This window comes from Lampris incognitus, chromosome 5 (assembly GCF_029633865.1).
Source record: "Lampris incognitus isolate fLamInc1 chromosome 5, fLamInc1.hap2, whole genome shotgun sequence".
NCBI lineage: Eukaryota > Metazoa > Chordata > Actinopteri > Lampriformes > Lampridae > Lampris > Lampris incognitus.
The window spans coordinates 48,570,060-48,589,504 of record NC_079215.1 but is presented as its reverse complement, the minus strand read 5'-3'; the positions used below and the strand labels follow the sequence as shown (position 1 = coordinate 48,589,504).

Here is a 19,445-nt window from a genome sequence, read left to right as displayed (position 1 = left end):
ATGTTTCTCGTAAACGGCTTCGTCGAGTTGCTTCTTAACCGCGGCGAAGATGCGCAAAGACGTGAGGATTTTACTGGTGGGAGAGCGTAAGTAAATCTGGGCTTTACTGTGTTTTCATTTGGCTGCGGGTCCTCCAGTCGGTCCGGCTTTCTCCTCTCTCAGTATTGCAACTCGGCGCCCGACGCCGACGTCCCCCAGCGACACAGTGTGTATAGTATGCCCGCTATGTCAAGTCAAGTCAGTTGTGTGGATTCTGTCACCTACGTTACAACTAACTCACCAGACATATACAGGCGTGGGGGGGCGTGTGTGCGCGCGCGAGAGAGGCCCCTTGGTATGAACACAGTATATCAGGATAATGGCCAAGGGCGTAGGAGAGAGTTTTATATGGGGGAGGGGGGGCGCCTCCAGTAGCAAAGACATGGGGAGGGGGGGTTGTTGTTGTTGTTGTTGTTTTTGTTAATAACTAACACATTTACATATTGTATTATTTACATATTGTATGTATATATGCTGATAAACAAGAACATCCACTACTAAGTGGATGTTCTTGTTTATTGGGGGGGACTTTTTTGGTGGGGGACTAGTCCCCCCCCCCCGGGTTCCGATGCACTTGATAATGGCAGAGTCAGAGATGGGACCAAGTCATTGTTGTCCAGGTCCCAAGTAAGTCTCAAGTCAAGACTGACTAGTCCTAAACAAGTCGTTATGCACGCGTTGTCAAATGTAGGTTTACGTCATTTCAAAATGTTAACAACAGAGTGATAATTGATTTACTTTATTTGTGCAAGTCATGAAAGCTTTTTAAGATTTGTATTTATTATGGCTGGATTCATAGTGGATCTATACGGAAATTAAGAGTAGATTGGCTGCACATTTATGAAAAGCATTTGATCTTTTGGCTCATTAAAGTCAAAAGGCTTAAGTCCACGTGAAGTTGTGGTCTTGAAGTCGAAGTCGAGTTGCAAGTTTTTTTTAAATTTTGCAAAGTGTAGTCATTAAATTGGGGCGGCACGGTGGTGAAGTGGTTAGCATGGTCGCCTCACAGCAAGAAGGTCCTGGGTTCGAGCCCCGGGGTAGTCCAACCTTGTGGGTCGTCCCGGGTCGTCCTGTGTGGAGTTTGCATGTTCTCCCCGTGTCTGCGTGGGTTTCCTCTAGGTGCTCCGGTTTCCTCCCACAGTCCAAAGACGTGTAGGTCAGGTGAATCGGCCATACTAAACTGTCCCTAGGTATGAATGTGTGTGAGTCTGTGTGTGTGTATGTCAGCCCAGTGTGATAGTGTGGCGGCCTTTCCAGGGTGTCACCCCGCCTGCCGCCCAATGACTGCTGGGATAGGCTCCAGCATCCCCGCAACCCTGAGAGCGGTATAAGCGGTTTGGAAAATGGATGGATGGATAGTCATCAAATTTGTGACTTGAATCTGACTCAAGTCCAAGTCGTGTGACTCAAGTCCACACCTCTGTTAGAGACGAAGTAGAAAGTATCACTTGGCTTCAAGAAACCACCGGTTTATCTTTACTTTAAAAATATGAGCCTATGGTGTCGTCTACTCACTAAAATCCCACAACTGTGTCTAGGAGTTGCTGTTGACATTGTTATGGATTTGTTCATTTCACCTCTGCTTTGAGAAGTGTTATCCTCATAGGTATTAAGCACAATCCTCAGTGGTGACAACATGGTTATGTTTGTAGTAAGGTAAGAGCTAACAAGAGGCATTCTGTCGCTCTCATCCTTATTTTCACTGTCATGCTCTTTATTTTCTCTCTCCCTCCACAGCCAAAGTTGGGAAGACCTCTCTCATTATGTCTCTGGTCAGCGAGGAGTTCCCAGAAGTGGTATGAGAAAATGCTCAGAGCTCCTTCTTCTTCCATAAAGTGTGCGATATTGATAGACATGTACTACTGACACTTATTGGTCAATTATGATATGGCCTTCCTCACTCGTCTTTATACTTTTCTGCCTGTGAAGCCAATGTGGAGTTTACAACTCTGAATTTAGTTAATTATTTATTGAAGACCTGTTGTTAGTTGATTGTGTGGTAGTATGTGACAATAAGGTGTGCCATTTTTTTTTGTCTGTCCCAGGTTCCTTACCGTGCTGAAGAGATCACCATACCTGCTGATGTTACACCAGAAAGAGTTCCCACGCACATAGTGGACTATTCAGGTAATCATCAGCTAATGATGACTTTGATTTTGCTTTGCAGATGAAAGTGAAGATATTTGTTTTTTAATGGACTCTACCTGGTGTAGTAATGGTTTGTAATATGGTTGTTTTACACCTACAGAGGCAGAGCAGACAGATGAACAACTTTTTCAGGAGATCTCCAAGGTCATTTAGTTCACTATTTATCAATGTGTTACACAGAATAAGTTACTGTTTATGGGTAGAAGCCTAATTGACATGTCTCTTCTGACTCTGTCCATTTAGGCAAATGTGATTTGCATTGTCTACTCTGTCAACAACAAGAAGTCCATTGAGAAGGTCAGTTAATAGTGGTGTGAGTTTTTGGTGTATTGCGGTTGTGATTCTGATCAGTATTGCTGTCACCTAATCCATTCTGTTTTTATTGTATCACACATTACAGCACAATTGTACAACACTTAAAAAGAATGTTGCTGGTCTTTCAACAGTAATTTTCTTTTTCCTGTCCATTTTTCCTCTCGTTCATATCGTTTGAACAGGTTACCAGCCACTGGATTCCCCTCATTACTGAGAATACAGACAAGGATAGCAGGTATGTGGGTTTAGTTGAAGATCCTGCTTGTGTGTGTGTGTGTGTGTGTGTGTGTGTGTGTGTGTGTGTGTGTGTACAAGAGAAAACTAAGGACATTTCTCTAATTTGCCATAGTTAACCAAAGTTTGGTTTCAAATACTTCATTAAGTCAGACGGCTCATTAGCCAACGAAACAAACAGCCAGTTAGTCAGACAGACCATTAGTCAGACAGACAGCCTGAAAGAAAGAGCCCCCCCCACCCCACCCTGTACCAATTAGCAATACTCTGGATAGTTGCCAGAAGAATGGTTGCTGAAATAATATATCAGGCTATCTTCTGGAAAGATATGCATTACTCGCAGGAAAATTCTCGCCGTCACTTTTTTATGAGAAGTCACAGTGGCAGTGCAGCAGCTTATATGATCATATTCTAACCCAACATTAGCTCCTCACTTCTTACTGCAAAATGAATGGCTTTGTATCATGAGGAGGTCAAAGGAACATTTTTGTAATGCAGCGTGTGTGTCTATGTGTCTGCATGTCCAGGGTTCCTCTGATCCTGGTGGGAAACAAGTCCGACCTGGTGGAACACAGCAGCATGGAGACCATACTTCCTGTCATGAACCAGTACAGTGAGATAGAAACCTGTGTTGAGGTGAGACCTCGGTCTGTCTACATGGAGCTTTGTGACTGGAGTCCTTACCAAGGCCCACCTGTCGCTGATTACCCCTGGTCAGGTCACAGGGCCTACATTTCCATGAAGTTAATTTTTTGCAAATTTTGAACCTTGCAAATAAGAAAAACTGAATGAAAATGCCTAAGCATCAGAAAAGGTTCAACATGCAAACACAAACCCATAAATATACTTTAGAAGGAATTTCTGTTATATATTAGAGGGTAAATAGTAGAGAGTAACAGTAAAGGTGGGTGTCTGAAAGAGTTTTTATATGCAGCACAGGTCATGAGTTGGACTTACAATGTCATAAAATGGCTGTTTTGTACCCCATGAACACCAGGGCACCACAAGTCTGTCAAGTTTAAGTCATTTTCCCAACTCGGTTGACGCCGTCTGTGTTAACATTCTACATTGTCTCAAACCATTTGAGCCACGACCACTGCTCGGTTGGCTGTATTAGGTCTTAACATGTTAATCACTGTTGAGCAGTGGATAGTAGCCTATCTCTTTACAGATCAGCAGCAGTGCTTTGTCGCACTGGTTAATTAGACCAGACAGTGTCCCTCAGACACCTTCATGTGCTAATACCCTGCTTGTCTCTTGCTCAGACGAACACGCACATAAATACATACGCACACACACACACTGTTGGGTAGGCAGGTGTGATCTCACTGTGCCAGGTAACTCTAAGCTGTACATTATAATCGCAACAAAGGCATCTTCCAACACGTCAAGAAAGAATGCCTGAAGTGAGTCTTGTAGGGTTGACTATACGAATACTTGGCTCCATTCAACATTGTTTCAAGACATTTTCTTTTGTGCCCAGATACCTTAAAGGTTACAGATTTGTCCTGTAATTGAGTGTGCATGCATACACGTAAAACTTCCCCTTTCCACATTCACAGTGCTCAGCGAAGAACTTGAAGAATATCTCTGAACTGTTCTACTACGCCCAGAAAGCTGTTCTGCACCCAACTGGTCCCCTCTACTGTCCAGAAAAAAAAGACGTAAGATCAACAGAGTATTTTCAATAAAGCAACTGAATAGTTTGTACCTCGGTTTGAGTCAGCTCAATGGCTCTTAGGTGGTTTTACATTAAAAGCATCCCATTATTGAGAAATCTTGAGTTTGCCCAATTTGTTTTGATGACTGCATAAATGGCCTATTTTATTCCCAGATGAAGCCGCTTTGTGTTAAAGCCCTGACTCGAATTTTCAAAGTGTCTGACCTTGACAACGATGGTATTCTCAATGACAACGAGCTAAACTTCTTCCAGGTACGCTGACTGGCCATTGTATCAGACAATAAGGACTCAATGGATTTTAATATGTGGTGAAATTTGCAAACCGTTTCTTGTTTTTAGACAATATGATTGATTGTTTGTATCTACACACGTGTGCCATGTTCAGAGGACGTGCTTCAACACCCCATTGGCCCCCCAAGCCCTGGAGGATGTGAAGAACGTGGTGAGGAAGAATGTGAATGACGGCGTGTGTGACAACGGCCTCACTCTGAAAGGTACGAGGCTGACATGAGTTAAGCAAGTTGTGGGCAGTTTAAACCAATACCTGTGAGCACGCTCATAGTTAAGTAATTGAATCGGGAATACAAAACAATTTTTGGGGGGTCCCCCCCCCTTTTCTCCCCAATTGTATCTGGCCAATTACCCCACTCTTCCGAGCCATCCCGGTCGCTGCTCCACCCCCTCTGCCAATCCAGGGAGGGCTGCAGACTACCACATGCCTCCTCCGATACATGTGGAGTCGCCAGCCGCTTCTTTTCACCTGACAGTGAGGAGTTTCACCAGGGGGCCGTAGCACATGGGAGGATCATGCTATTCCCCCCAGTTCCCCTTCCCGCCTGAACAGGTGCCCCGATCCACCAGAGGAGGCGCTAGTGCAGCGACCAGGACACAAACCCGCATACGGCTTCCCACTCGCAGACACAGCCAATTGTGTCTGTAGGGACGCCCAACCAAGCCAGAGGTAACATAGGGATTTGAACCGGAGGTCCCTGTGTTGGTAGGCAATGGAATAGACCGCTATGCTACCCGGACTCCCACAAAACAGAATTTTGACCCAGAAGGTTTCTCAGTGGAGGGATGGTGCGGTTCTTCTGTCTAGGTGCTTTATCGAAATATTCATACAGAACAATGATCATAATCTGGAAATGAAGCATAGATTTAATTTTCCTTCATCTTGAGAAGTTGCACCTCATATTAAAGATTAACGAAAGACAATTTGGGATAAATGTCGATGTAATGGTAATAAACAACACAAGTATAATTTTAGTGGAGCACAAAGAAACGAAAAAAGTGAATGAGGCCGCTCAAGTTAAAATGTTTTTAGCAAGGCTTATGAAGCTTGAAAATGAAAGCAAAGAAATTTTGAAAAACAGTTAATAGTTTCAGATGCAATGCTGCACGTCCTCTGCAGGATGGCTCATTCCAAACATTGCCAGTGCTAGTGGAGGGGAGAGCTTGCACTGTGTGAAGAGAAGGTGCTGGGAGGAGATACTCAGTCATTTTTGTCTTAAGTGGTAGTTCAGGAGGTAGAGCAGGTTGTCGGTATGATCCTCGGCTCCTCCTGGCAAAAATGTTGAGGTGTCCCTGAACAAGACAGCTAACCCCTAACTGCTCCCGATGGGCTGGTTGTTACCTTGCATGGTTGACACCACCATATCTCTTTTTCTCTCTCTCTCTGTGTCTGTCTACGTGCATGCGGATGAATGTGAGGCATTAATTGTAAAGCGCTTTGAGTAGCTATTGCAGCTGAAAAAGTGCTTTATAAAATGCAGTTTATTTACCTTGCTTGCTTGGCTCATCATGTTATGATTGGAAATGTCCAACTTGCTTGGGAGATGTGACTCTGAATTTCGTCCATCCTGTGGGAACTATAGGAAGGCTTTTTTTTTGACTACACATCTCCAAGGATGGTCAGAAAATGCATCTGCTCCCCCAAAGTTATGTCGTGTCACTCACAGTGAAACAGATTTCAGCCTTTAAATCTTTTCCAAGGTGCTACTCCGTGCACCATAAGCCGCAAGCATAAGTGGCTTTATGCATATGTGTTTCACACTTGTAATGATGTTATGCATTTTCAATCATTTCGACTTCTCTGCACAGCTACACAAGTGTGTGATTTTCTGACGCCTCCTCCAACTGCATTTGGCTACCCACTGCCTATTTTAGAGGAGTGATGTATTACAAATTGCCTAATGGACATATTGACTGATGAACTGATGGACCAGCTTGCTGACTAAAGGGCTGACTGACTAAATAATGGTTAGATTGACAGATGCTCTATCTCACTGGCTGGAATGTTAAAAACCTGGAAGCACAGACAAAGCACTCTGAAACCACTCCTAACTTCCCTTTTTGTGTGTCACTCTGCATTTCCTCCCCAGGTTTTCTGTTTCTCCACACCCTGTTTATCCAGAGAGGTCGGCATGAGACCACCTGGACGGTACTGAGGAGGTTTGGTTACGACGATGACCTGGAGCTGCATCAGGACTACCTCTTTCCTCTGTGAGTCTAGCTCTGAACCTGGTGCACTAGTCAAATCTCTCACATCGCGTCCTTTGCTCTGTAGCCCTGCCCTCCCTGAAAAAAATAAAAGTTTTGTTCATTTTTGCACCTCTGGGCAATTTTCTATTAAGATGAACTGACTGATTATCTCCCTTAGTGCTCTGTTTTACAGGAGACAGTATTATTACATTTGTAACCATCCTCACATGCGATGTTACCCCCCTCTCAGTGCTGTTTAGTGTATGTAGTTTTCTGTAGTAATTAGCGCTGAAATAATTAGTGGATTAGTTGATTAGTCAGTCAGCTGAACATTAATCAATTATAATTTTGGTAGTCGGTTAAACATTTTAGACTGCTATCAAGTAAAAATGCCAAATATTTGCTGATTACAGCTTCACAGATGCCAAGATTTGCTGGCCTTTCTCCGATTAACGTCATAATAAAATGAATACTTAAGGGTTTTGGTCGCTTGTTAGACTAAGTAAACAGTTGTAAGATACCACTTTGGACTCTGGTAACTTGTAATGGGCGTCTGTCATTATTGGTCTATTATAGACTAAATAATCAGTCGATTGATCAATCAGTCAAAACAATAATCAATTGATTAATTGATAATGAAATTGTCAGTTGCAGCTCTGGTAGTGATATAGCTCTATACCCACTTTTCTGGTGTCTTGATCCAGTGAGTTACTGATGTCTTGTGATTTATGTACTGATTGTGGTATATTGTGTGTGTGTGTGTGTGTGTGTGTGTGTGTGTGTGTGTGTGTGCGCTTTAGAATGTATCTACCTGCTCATTCAGCTTTCACTGATTTTCATTGTCATGAATCAAAACATTATTTTTTTTATCTTTACAGGAGGGTTAGTGGCATTTACATATTTTTATCTATTTAAATCCTTCCTTATTTTCACCATGTCTACATTTCACTCTCTTCAGTTTGAAAATTCCTCCAGACTGCACCACAGAGCTCAACCACAATGCCTACCTCTTTCTTCAGCGTGTCTTTGATAAACATGACCAGGTGGGTTACCAAACATGACACGGAGCCAAATGCTCTTTTCACTTTTACTTTCTGCCCATGGAGGCACTTAAAGAAAGACTGTCGGTGCCCAGGACTAAACAGTACCAGAATACACCCCTACAGTTATTACTAATCACCTGCTGAGGCTGGATTTAAACTTGCTGCTCAGGAGAGATTGGCAGGAGAGAAAATAGCCATGGGACTAGTATGACAGTTAGATGGGTATGCCAAGATCTGTTTCCTCTTATGTGATCGGTGGCAAAGTGTGTGTGTACGCTTCAGGGATCATGTTTGGGTTCTTGGAGAACATTGATAAGTTTGGGCTTTGTGCTATGTTTTGTTGAGTACCTCTCTACACTGTTGATGCACATTGAGGAGATTCGTGAACTGTTGTTAATCACAATATTGTTCCTTTAAAGTTTGTAGTGAACAAGAGAAGTGCTTAAACTCAGTTCTTTTCATCCGGTCCTAAATTACTGCTTGTTCATCACCAAATACTGAGAATACATTTTTATTTACTTTAGGACCGGGACTGCGCCCTGTCGCCAGAGGAGCTGAAGGACCTGTTTGATGTATTTCCCTACATGCCCTGGGGTCCAGATGTCAACAACACAGTATGCACCAATGACCAGGGGTGGATCACCTATCAGGGATACCTCTCACAGTGGACGTAAGTGAAGTGTTCAAAATCAATAAATCGACATTAAATCTTAAAATAAGGGCCTTAATTACTTTCAGAACTGGCTTTGGTCCAGCAAGAGCCTTGATCAGTGTACTTGTTCCTGTGGGTGTGCACAACATATATCATCATAAATCAGTCAGGCTTAAGGTTAGGTTGACATTACCTTTTCCTATTTTGTGGGTTCTCAGACTGACAACATACTTGGATGTCCAACGATGCCTGGAGTACTTGGGTTATCTTGGTTACTCCATTATTGCTGAGCAGGACTCCCAGGCTGCGGGGATAACAGGTAAATAGTTAAATCACCCTTTTTCCCTTTTGTCAGCATGTTCAGTCTGTTATTAGGAGCATGACAAGATTTTTATTCAAGCAGGTCACGAGGTCTTTATTAGGTTTTTGACCATTCAGTTCTTTCCAGCGATCCACCGTCATGTAGATCCGATAAACAATAACTCATTTGATCAGCAGAGTCCTGAATAACATTAATCAGCCTATCAAATTGTCTTTAATGTTATTTCATGCCTTGAGAAAAATGACTAGGGCAGCCTGCTGGCTTTACCACACAGTCACACAGTTGATGTGAAAGCTCACTTCATTCACTACTTTTTTACATCATCACAGAGACGTCTCAGTCAGATACAGTTGCAAATCTTGTGGGGCACCTACCCAAAACTGGCTAATTACTAATTACAAATGCTTTAACGGTCTAAACTTGATCCGCTGACCGCTGTGTGGCCTGCCCCTGCAGCGACCAGGGATAAGAAGATCGACTTGCAGAAGAAGCAGACCCAACGCAGTGTTTTCCGCTGTAACATCTTTGGAGATGTCGCCAGTGGCAAGAGTGGCTTCCTCCAAGCTTTCCTGGGTAGAAACCTCATGGTGAGCTGAGACAAACACCATCATTAGCCATGTTTCCGCCCCGATGTTGCAAAGTTTGTCCAGACAGTTATAATACATGTCTGGTCCATTTTCTTTACCTTTTTTTAAGAGAATAAATAATCTTCCTTTGCGCAGCATGTGACTACTACCACTAAGAAAACATACAAGACAAAAATGGAGACAGCTTGACAAGAATTACTTGCCAAAGGAGAAATTCAAAAATTCTTTGTCACTCATGGAAAAATTTGGACCTCAAGAGAGGGGAAAAACTTTAATTCAATATTTCATTTTTAACATGTGCCTGCACAATAAATTGGATTGAATTTTTCTTTTTATTTCAATTTTGCTTATTCAGCTTATTGACAACTGAAACACAAAAACAACTGAAAGTCCATCCATCCATCCATCCATTATCGGAACCGTTTATCCTACTCTCAGGGTCGCGGGGATGCTGGAGCCTATCCCAGCAGTTATTAGGCGGCAAGCGAGGAGACACCCTGGACAGGCCACCAGGCCATCACAGGGCTAGTATTATTATTATTATTATTATTATTATTATTATTATTCATTCATTTATACATTTATTTGTATTTTTTCCTTATTTTTTTCATTCACACAGGAGTATGGAGGACTGAAATTGCCATAATAATAAATAAACACACATAAATGCAAAAATGAAATAATAAAGAAATGTTGAAATAAAAACCTCTATTATCAAATTAATGAAATTCTTTCCCAATTCATTATTTTACGTTTAAATTTACTTCTGTTTTTATTTATTTCCGTTTTTATTTATTTCCCTACTTATTCATTTCCCTATTTATCTATTTCTGTTTTTATATATCTCTGCATTTCCTCAACCACGTGTGACTAATGAAAATACTGATTGTAATACACACGATAATGACTAATCTTGTTATGAAGGTTGACCGTCATAATCTGCTGTTAAATATTCTCGCTCTTTGTGAGCTTTCACTCTTTTATTAGTTGTTTAGCTCCACCGACAGCGCAAAAAGGAAAACCTGTTAGTCTGTATCTGTGCATCTTATTTTGTTCCCATTCTCCTGAAAAACTCTTTAGCAATGCTTCTGTCCTCCTGTCAGGTGATTTTTTTTTTCATAGGCAGAAGTTTGATATAATGAGAAAAGAGAATGAATCAGGTGTGCTTATTTGCAAGTTAGTCGGATCTGCAGTTGAAAGACCTGCATTTAAAAAGCACACCCTCTTGAAAGATGGGGTGTCTTTTTTCAAGAGTTTAATTTTGCTGTGCACATTTTTTTTAATGTCAATAAGTGTTTGTTGATGATTCATCACACTACATGGGGATGGAACTATACAAACCCAACAGTTTTCTAGCATTTTTGGGAGTTCATGGTGGACAGACTTTCAGCAGACATTCTCAGACCATTTACAGAACTCTCTAAGCTCTTGAACACTGCCAGCTCATTGTTTCTTTCTCAAATGTGTTTTCATAACCATTAATTGCTAAAGTTTTGCCAGAATTGTTACAGCTCAGGCGTCCGGGTAGCATAGCGGTCTATTCCGTTGCCTACCAACATGGGGATCGCCGGCTCGAATCCCCGTCTTACCTCTGGCTTGGTCGGGCGTCCCTACAGACATAATTTGCTGTGTCTGCAGGTGGGAAGCCGGATGCGGGTACATGTCCTGGTCGCTGCACTAGCGCCACCTCTGATCAGTCGGGGCGCCTGTTTGAGGGGAGGAGGAACTGGGGGGAATAGCGTGATCCTCCCATGCACTACGTCCTCCTAGCAAAACTCCTCACTGTCAGGTGACGAGAAGCGGCTGGCGACTCCATGTGTATCAGAGGACACATGTGGTAGTCTGCAGCCCTCCCCGGATCAGCAGAGGAGGTGGAGCAGCCACTGGGATGGCTTGGAAGAGTGGGGTATTTGGATGGGTACAATTGGGGAGAAAAAGGGGAGAGAGAAAAAAGAAGTGTAACAGCTCAACACAGCTTCTCACGAACACACATAGCTGGATGACAATCAGAGATAATGTCATAAAAACAGTTTTCACCATATGCTGCTGCATTTCCCCCCCCTATGACTGTAAAAAGCCCAGTGTCAGATGTTACCAGGTGAACTGCACATGAACTGTTTTCCATGCTGTCCTTTCAGCGGCAAAAATTGATTCGGGAGGAGCACAGATCCTACTACGCCATCAGCACGACCTATGTGTATGGCCAGGAGAAGTACCTGCTTGTGAGTATCACTGTTATCTCTGTATCTGTACTGCTGATATTCTTTCTGTAATTGTTTTAATTGTGATGGTCTTATTTTTTGTTCTTTTTTTTATCACAGAATTTCATGAATAATAACTAAAAAGACGTGGACAGGGCAAAGCTAGAAAGTAAAGTAGATTTACTTTCTAGAGAGCATGCCTGGCCTCTCTCGACAGTGACAGAACTGTAACGGTCAGGACCAGAGCATATTCAAGGGGAGATTGGGTACCACAGTTTAGGAAGACTACTTTTGGTCAATCAGCATTTTCAGTAAAAGTGGAATTCCCTTCCCCCTAATGTCAGAGAGTCAGCCAGCTTTGCGGTGTTTAAAAAGCGTCTTAAGCTTTGGTTAAAATCAGCACAAACATAGTCCGTGGTTGTGTAGCGGTCTAAGCATTGGCTTTGTGTTGATGCAGTTTCCCACTGGGGACCAGGGTTCACGCCCCGGTCTCGTCAGATCCGACTATGGCCGGACTCGATGAAGCAGCAATAATTGGCAACACTGTCTGCGGGAGAGGGGGGCGAAGTCGGCTTGTGTTCGTCACATGAATGCGTCTCTGGGTGTGTCGGGAAAAGCAGTGGTTCGGCCTGGATTCGCCTTGTCACGAAAGTGGCAAGGCGTCTCCTTCGAGACTGCCGGCCGGAGAGATGCAGTTGGCGAACGCATGCAGTGCGAGTGTGGGTGTTTGAACTAAAATAGGTGCAGTTGTAAAATTGTGCGTTGTCCCTGTCAAATAAACAATAAACTAAAAACTAAAGTAAATACAAAGAACTCTGATGGAAAAGATGTGGAGGGTTATCAGCTAATTTGCACAGGGAGAGGCTTTTGAGGGCTGCTGTGACAAGAGCCCAGATTCTGAGGAGGCATGTCCTCAGATGGCGTGGCTTTTTATTCTTTGATATGAGGCCAACTGTGCAGAAAAAAGATTGTCCCCTTGGTGAAGAGTTTAGCCCTGGAGGCTTGGAGGAGTGAGCAGCTAGCAGTATTTTGGATTATCAAGTATAAATGGAACATTCATAGCCCTGCCTGAAAATAACCCCTGCTGCTCTGAAATAAACATAGACGCTCTCTTCTCTCATGGTTTACCATACTGTATATTTCAATTGCCTTCAAATGGGATTATGTTGTGGGCCTGACTCTCCTTCCCTGTGCTCAGCTTCACGAGGTCTTCCCAGATGTCGACTACCTGTCCGACACTGACCTGGCCTGCGACATTGTCTGTCTGGTTTATGACGCCAGCAACCCTTTCTCCTTTGACTATTGCGCCAAAGTCTTCAAGGTAGTCACTTGGTGTCGACCACTTTTGATTCTTGATAGAAGTTTAGCTCTGGTGTCCCAAATGTTGCTGCTGATGAAAATTATGATTTTGTGTGCTGTCTTGTCAATTCCCCCACAGCAATACTTCATGGACAGTAAGACCCCATGTATGATGATAGCAACTAAATCAGACCTGCCAGAGGTCAAACAGCTGTACGCTTGTAGCCCACTGGAATTCTGCAGGAAACACAAGATGCCCCCTCCTCAGTCCTTCACCTGTAACACCGCTGCAGCCCCCAGCAAAGACATCTATACCAAACTCACCACCATGGCCATGTACCCGTATGTATACAAGCACTTAAAGGGGTAAACCCATTTTTAGATTTTTTTTTTTTTTTTTTTTAGCTGAAAACTTGTTGGTATGGGCCTAGGATGGTAGAAGTGATCTCCCCGACAATAAAAGATGTATCACATACATGACCGGCCTGAGGGGAAAAATCTATGTTTATTGTTACATCTGAGGGAAAACGCAACTTATGCTCAACCCCTCTGAATTACCTGCGTAATGCTGGTAGCCCAGTGGTTAGCGCTGTCGCCTCACAGCAAGAAGGTCCTGTGTTCGAACCCTGAGGCTGTCCAACCATGGGGGTCAACAGTCAACAGTGGCGAGTTTATGAAAGGATATTGACACGATCCAAATGCAATATTATTTGATTGAGTTTATGTGAGATGCAGTCTCTCCATAAACGTCTAGATCTTGTTCCAGGTCCATGAAAACGAAAGTTCTTGTATATGTACACTTTTCAGTAACCAGAAAAACACAACAATGGAATAGCAATGTATTAGTTCACTAACAAACATCTCAAAGTAAAATAATCTAGATTGTCCATATGCAAATTGCTGAGTTTCTGGAAGTTATTCGTGTTATAGCCAATATGGAACACATACTGTGGTTTTTGACAAAGTATGGGCGAAGATGCATTTGTGACTCACAACCTCCAGTCACAAAACCCAAATTATAATGAATGCAAAGGGTATTATTATTAGCTGACAGATGGCCCAGGTCTGTGCCTGACTCACAGGTGCTCAGGGAGAGCTGTCTCTTGCTTGATGTCACTTGCTCGGTGACAAAGGCTGTCCCAAAAAGAGGTAGCTGATGAGCCTCATAATGCTGCTCAACTCAGATAAGGGATATTTAAACTGGCCTTGAACCTAGTGAATTATGCTTGCACTGAAACATTAAGAAGATATTGACTTATGTAGGTCTATTATATTTTACACTCACCTTTTCCTCATTTTTCAGACCATGGACATACTTCATGGACTCAATAATCCATGAAATGTGTATGCAATGCAGTCATACTGTGCAATGCACACTGCAGAGAAAACTACAATATACCATTTTAATTTCACATTGCTGCTCAAAGCATTGTGGAAATGTTACCTTCTCAGTAGTTCAGTTTTGTTTTTTGTTGTTCTTTACAGAGTAGGATGACTTAACTCCCACTGAGCTATAATGTCGGCTCCTGTCAGAGTGATCATTGTGACCACACACCACCTGTCTCCAGGTTACATAAGCTCACAAACAGTCGAAAAGCCCTTCCTCCGTCAGCCATAATCCCAGACTCTTGAACTTCACCGACAGACAGTGCAGCAGAGCTCACACACACTTTCCCACCCGTATCCCAACAAGTCCTAGGAAGTCCTGCCCTCTGTGTTAGTATGCAGCCCTGCAGGTTGCACATCTGAGAAGAGGTTAACTTTAGTTATCTTCCCCTGAAGGGGTTAAGGTAAGGAAAATTGTAAGGAAAATTTGTAAGAAATGAGTTGGGGGGGGGGGGTCACAGCACACAAACATACAGATGTGACCCCAGTTTACCACTCACACCCATGAACATAAAATCAATCTAAAAAGTATTTTCATTCAGTTAAATCGAGAATTCAAATGAGGGATGCAATGGAAAAGAAATACATTTTATTTTTATTTTTATCACTTCATCTGTGGGAAATATTTGTGTTTGTAAGTTTGAATTGCTTTTTCTTTACTGGTTTACCTTTTAAGAAGGCTAGATAACTATCTCTTTTGCAGACGATTTCTATTTGTATTTTGTCTATTTGTGTGTGTGTGTATATATACGTATATACATATATATACATATATATATATACACACACACACACGCACACACACACACACACACACACACACACACACATATATATATATATATATATAATTTATTTATTTTGCCATCCATCCATCCATCCATTTTCTTAACGGCTTATCCTGCTCTCCGGGATGCTGGAGCCTATTCCAGCAGTTGCTGGGCTCGAACCCAGGACCTTCTTGCTGTGAGGCGACCGCACTAACCACATGGCCACCGTGCATATATTTACATCACATTTACCATCGCCTTAAACAAGGAAGGACTTTGTGAATTTGTGATCAAGTATGACTTTTTCAGGGCGGCACGGTGGCGCAGTGGTTAGCGCGGTCGCCCTCACAGCAAGACGGTCCTGGGTTCGAGCCCCGGGGTAGTCCAACCTTGGTGGGTCATCCCAGGTCATCCTCTGTGTGGAGTTTGCATGTTCTCCCCATGTCTGCATGGGTTTCCTTCCGGGGGCTCCGGTTTCCTCCCACAGTCCAAAGACACGTAAGTCAGGTGAGTCGGCCATACTAAAATTGTCCCTAGGAATGAATGTGTGTGTGTGTGTGGTGTGGGGTGGGGTGGGGTGGGGTGGGGTGGGGGCGCCCTGTGATGACCTGGCAGCCTGTCCAGGGTTTCTCCCCGCCTGCTGCCCAATGGCTGTTGGAATAGGCTCCAGCATCCCCGTGACCCTGAGAGCAGGATAAGCGGTTAAGAAAATGGATGGATGGATGACTTTTTCATCTCTTATGTTTGGTTTTTTTTCTCCTCAGGGTGTCATCCACAAATAGCAGGTTAAAGGCACCAGGGGCGTTTTTTCATGCGATTGATTCACTCGTCAATGTATTTTTTCGAACTGTAGTTTTTGTCATGGGTATTTTTTTTAATAATTTTTTTAATTGTACCACTGGGGAGTTGCACATAATTTCGTTGTACAGCTGTGCAATGACATTAAAATCATTCATTCATTCATTTATTCAATTTCAGCCTATGGAGAGGATTTCTAGTCTCGTGAGTCAGGGAAGATGTCTCACAGTGTCATCAAGTCAACTGTCATCTGATGTGACAAGCTGGAAGATTTCAGTGCTCTTTTGATTACAGCGTGTCCAGTTCTATGGGTTTGGATCCTGTTTGTTTGTAGTTGTAGAATATAATGAATCTAAATCGCTGGTCAGAACTGGATGTCACTGATTTAGGTAGCAAGCTGAAAATTATCCCTGAAGAGGCACCAATCTATAGCAGTGATCAAATACTGAACTTCAGCTGGTGAAAGACTCGCGCCAGTGTGAAATGATTAGATTATAGTTATGGATATTTCTCATCGCAGATCAAATCTTTCCTGTAAAGTAACTCCAGTCGAGCTTTGTCATCTCACTAGATAAATATTTTCCTCCCTCCTATCTTTGCACTATCATTCTTAGTGATGTAACTCACTGTTGTCGTGGTGATGGTATTGTAAATTACCACTCTGATTAACTTCTTCATATTTTTGAATGTGTGCCCAATTTTTTTCAAAAAATTCCAAAAAAAAAATTCCAAAACTTTTTACGAAATTTTACCAAATTTGAATTTTTGAATGTGTGCCCCATTTGCTCGTGTGTCTGTGTTTGTGTGTGTGCGCGTGCGCGTGTGTGTGTGTCTTCCCTCCTTACCTTCCTCAGTCACGCCCGGCTGCGCTGCATGTGCACGTGTAACAGGTGCACCTTCTGCCTGTGTCAGAACTTCCTCAACTCCGAGCTGCTGCAGACGGTCAGGGCCAAACTCTACGCTGTGGTACTCAGCAGGTCCTCTTTACCGCCTCCAGCTCCATCTGTCCTCTTTTTATATCTTGTATCTGGCTTTCTGAGTCTGTATCTGGCTTTCCGAGTCGCATTGTCTCCCCATTTCCTCTTTCGTTTAAATTTCTGTTTTCCACCTTGCCATTTTTCCTCATTAAATTCTGTCACTTGGATATCGTCTTCATCTTCTTCTTCAAACAGTTTTTCCTCTCACCTCTATACTCTATTTTTCTATGATTCAGTGTAAAAGCAGGTCCGCTCCCTTTCTCATGCCCTGCTCTCCTACTTACATCATCATCCTCTCGCTGTATTTCTGTTTCTGTTTATTTTATCAGCAACATGCATTACTTTTTACCTTCAAACTGAAAACATTCATGCAGATATCATCACCTTTTTTTTTTCTCGTCTTCATTTTGCTGTTGTCATTAGGTTGAGTTAAGGTTCAAGTTTATTTTCTGTTACTTAGAATCATTTCATCCTTTTTATTGCATGCTACTTGTAGAGCGGTTGGTGTCTGTCTATCATCTTGGTCTGCTTTGCTTTCATACCTGTGGTTAAACCTGTGTGGACTAGCACCACAGAGGTCATAGGTCGTTGTTGGCACCGATGTCGTGCTGCTGAAACTACGTTTCACATTTGTTGGCTTTTACTTCAAGATCTCTGCAGTCTAAGGTTCCTCCTTTCTCATCCTCTTACTTCATTTCATCCTGGTTGTTTTTTCCACAAGCCCATGTCACATTATTTATTTGTCCTATTTTCCTTTTTTATAAGATCACATTTAGAGAGCTGTGTGTTCGTGATGCTAAGTTATTAATATTAGTTTTTGAGTCATTTTTTGCACAGAGTGCCCATATTATTTTATGTTCTAATATACTGGGTTATGTAAATAATGTTACATGATATGTGTGTGTGTGTGTGTGTGTGCGTGTGCGTGTGTGTGTGTGTGTGTGTGTGTGTGTGTGTGTGTGTGTGTGTGTGTGTGTGTTTGTTCTTTGATAATCACAAATCACGTCATAACATATTGACAGGCTCAAGTGGGCAGCACGGTGGTCCAGTGGTTAGCGCTGTCGCCTCACAGCAAGAAGGTCCTGGGTTCGAACCCTGGGGTTGTCCAGTCTTGGGGGTCATCCCAGGTCATCCTCTGTGTGGAGTTTGCATGTTCTCCGTGTCTGCGGTGGGTTTTCTCCGGGTGCTCCGGTTTCCCCCACCATCAAAAAGACATGCATGTTAGGGTTAGTACTGCTGCCTGTGCCCCTGACCGAGGCATGGCAAGACGAGCTGGAGTTGGTTCCCGGGCACTGCACAGCAGCTGCTCACTGCTCCTAGCTACACAGCTAGGATGAGTTAAATGCAGAGCGTAATTTCCCTACGGGGATCATTAAAGTATCTCAAAGTCAAACAACCAAAAGAAAAGAAATCAGTAGTTGAGTACCATCACACAACCTTTGAGGCCTCTTATGTCTTTACCTTCCTGCTGGTTTCATTTTGTGTATTCCTCCTTACTGTCTCAGTTAATCCGTCTCACTGTCTCTTTCTTTCTTTGTCCGTTCATCTCCTTTATCACTGTCACATGTCTTGTTACTGCATTTGGATCTCTCTCTCTCTCTCTCTGAGCCTCTTTGTAAGTCTGTCATTCTAGTTATGTCATTCTTTGTGTCTTCTCTCTCTCAGACACGTGAGCCAGGCAGACCTGAAGAGCTCGACCTTCTGGCTGAGGGCCAGCGTCGGGGCCACAGTGTTTGCAGTGCTGGGCTTTGCCATGTACAGAGTCCTCCTCAAACCACGGTGATCCTCGCTTGACCCAATACACACTGACGGCGTTTCGGCAGGATCAGAACTGAAGCTAGTTACAAACTCGAGGTATCTCTAAAGCTGTTAGATGATGGAGGAAGTTCAGAAGGCTGCAAAAGTGTCCCAATCTGAAAAATTTGTCTTGAGCAGTGGAAAAACAAAATCTTGAGCATACTTGGCTTAATCATCTTCCTTCTTCATTGCGGTAAAATTATGTATATATATATTTTCCCCATGTGGGTATAAAAGTGAAAATAATTTATTTTTTATGTATGTTGCTCATTTTATTTCTTTGTCTGCAAGTATTTTGCTCAAACTATAGATAATATATTTTTATTTGTACTATAAGAAGTATAGTAAGTGGTCATGAGGCTTAGTGAGTTGTGCAGTATAATTAGATATTTTTCTGGTTACCTGCTGATTCAAACATGGACAACTTAATGTTAACTGCTTAAGATAAAGACTGATCTGTGAGGTACACAATAGTATCAATGATATTAGTTGGGCCGAACGATGTAAATGCTGTATATAAGATATTAGATTGAAAATTTCTTTGTCTGTGTTCAAAAGGGACAAGTTGTGCAGTATGAGCACTGAAAACATTGAATGCCAGTGTGTTGGTTCAAATTTCGGTTCAGTAAATGACAAGACTGTTGATCACCAACATCGATTCGACAACGGTTTGCTGCTGTGTTGCCAACCAGGTTTTTCAATATCCGTTAGAAAG

At 42.7% G+C, this 19,445-nt stretch overlaps 1 protein-coding gene across 1 annotated transcript; it reads left to right on the top strand.

Moving 5' to 3' along the window:
• The first annotated feature begins 46 nt into the window (after positions 1 to 46).
• On the top strand, positions 47 to 19,036 carry rhot1b (ras homolog family member T1). The gene is made up of 19 exons (XM_056279823.1): positions 47 to 86; positions 1,777 to 1,835; positions 2,085 to 2,166; positions 2,288 to 2,331; positions 2,431 to 2,484; positions 2,685 to 2,737; positions 3,264 to 3,372; positions 4,299 to 4,400; positions 4,571 to 4,669; positions 4,803 to 4,911; positions 6,799 to 6,919; positions 7,857 to 7,941; positions 8,466 to 8,611; positions 8,812 to 8,912; positions 9,372 to 9,502; positions 11,641 to 11,724; positions 12,902 to 13,024; positions 13,142 to 13,344; positions 18,599 to 19,036. The coding sequence occupies exons 1-19, from the start codon at positions 50 to 52 to the stop codon at positions 18,714 to 18,716; spliced, it is 1,860 nt and encodes a 619-aa protein (XP_056135798.1). The 5' UTR covers positions 47 to 49; the 3' UTR covers positions 18,717 to 19,036.
• The last annotated feature ends 409 nt before the right edge of the window (positions 19,037 to 19,445 follow it).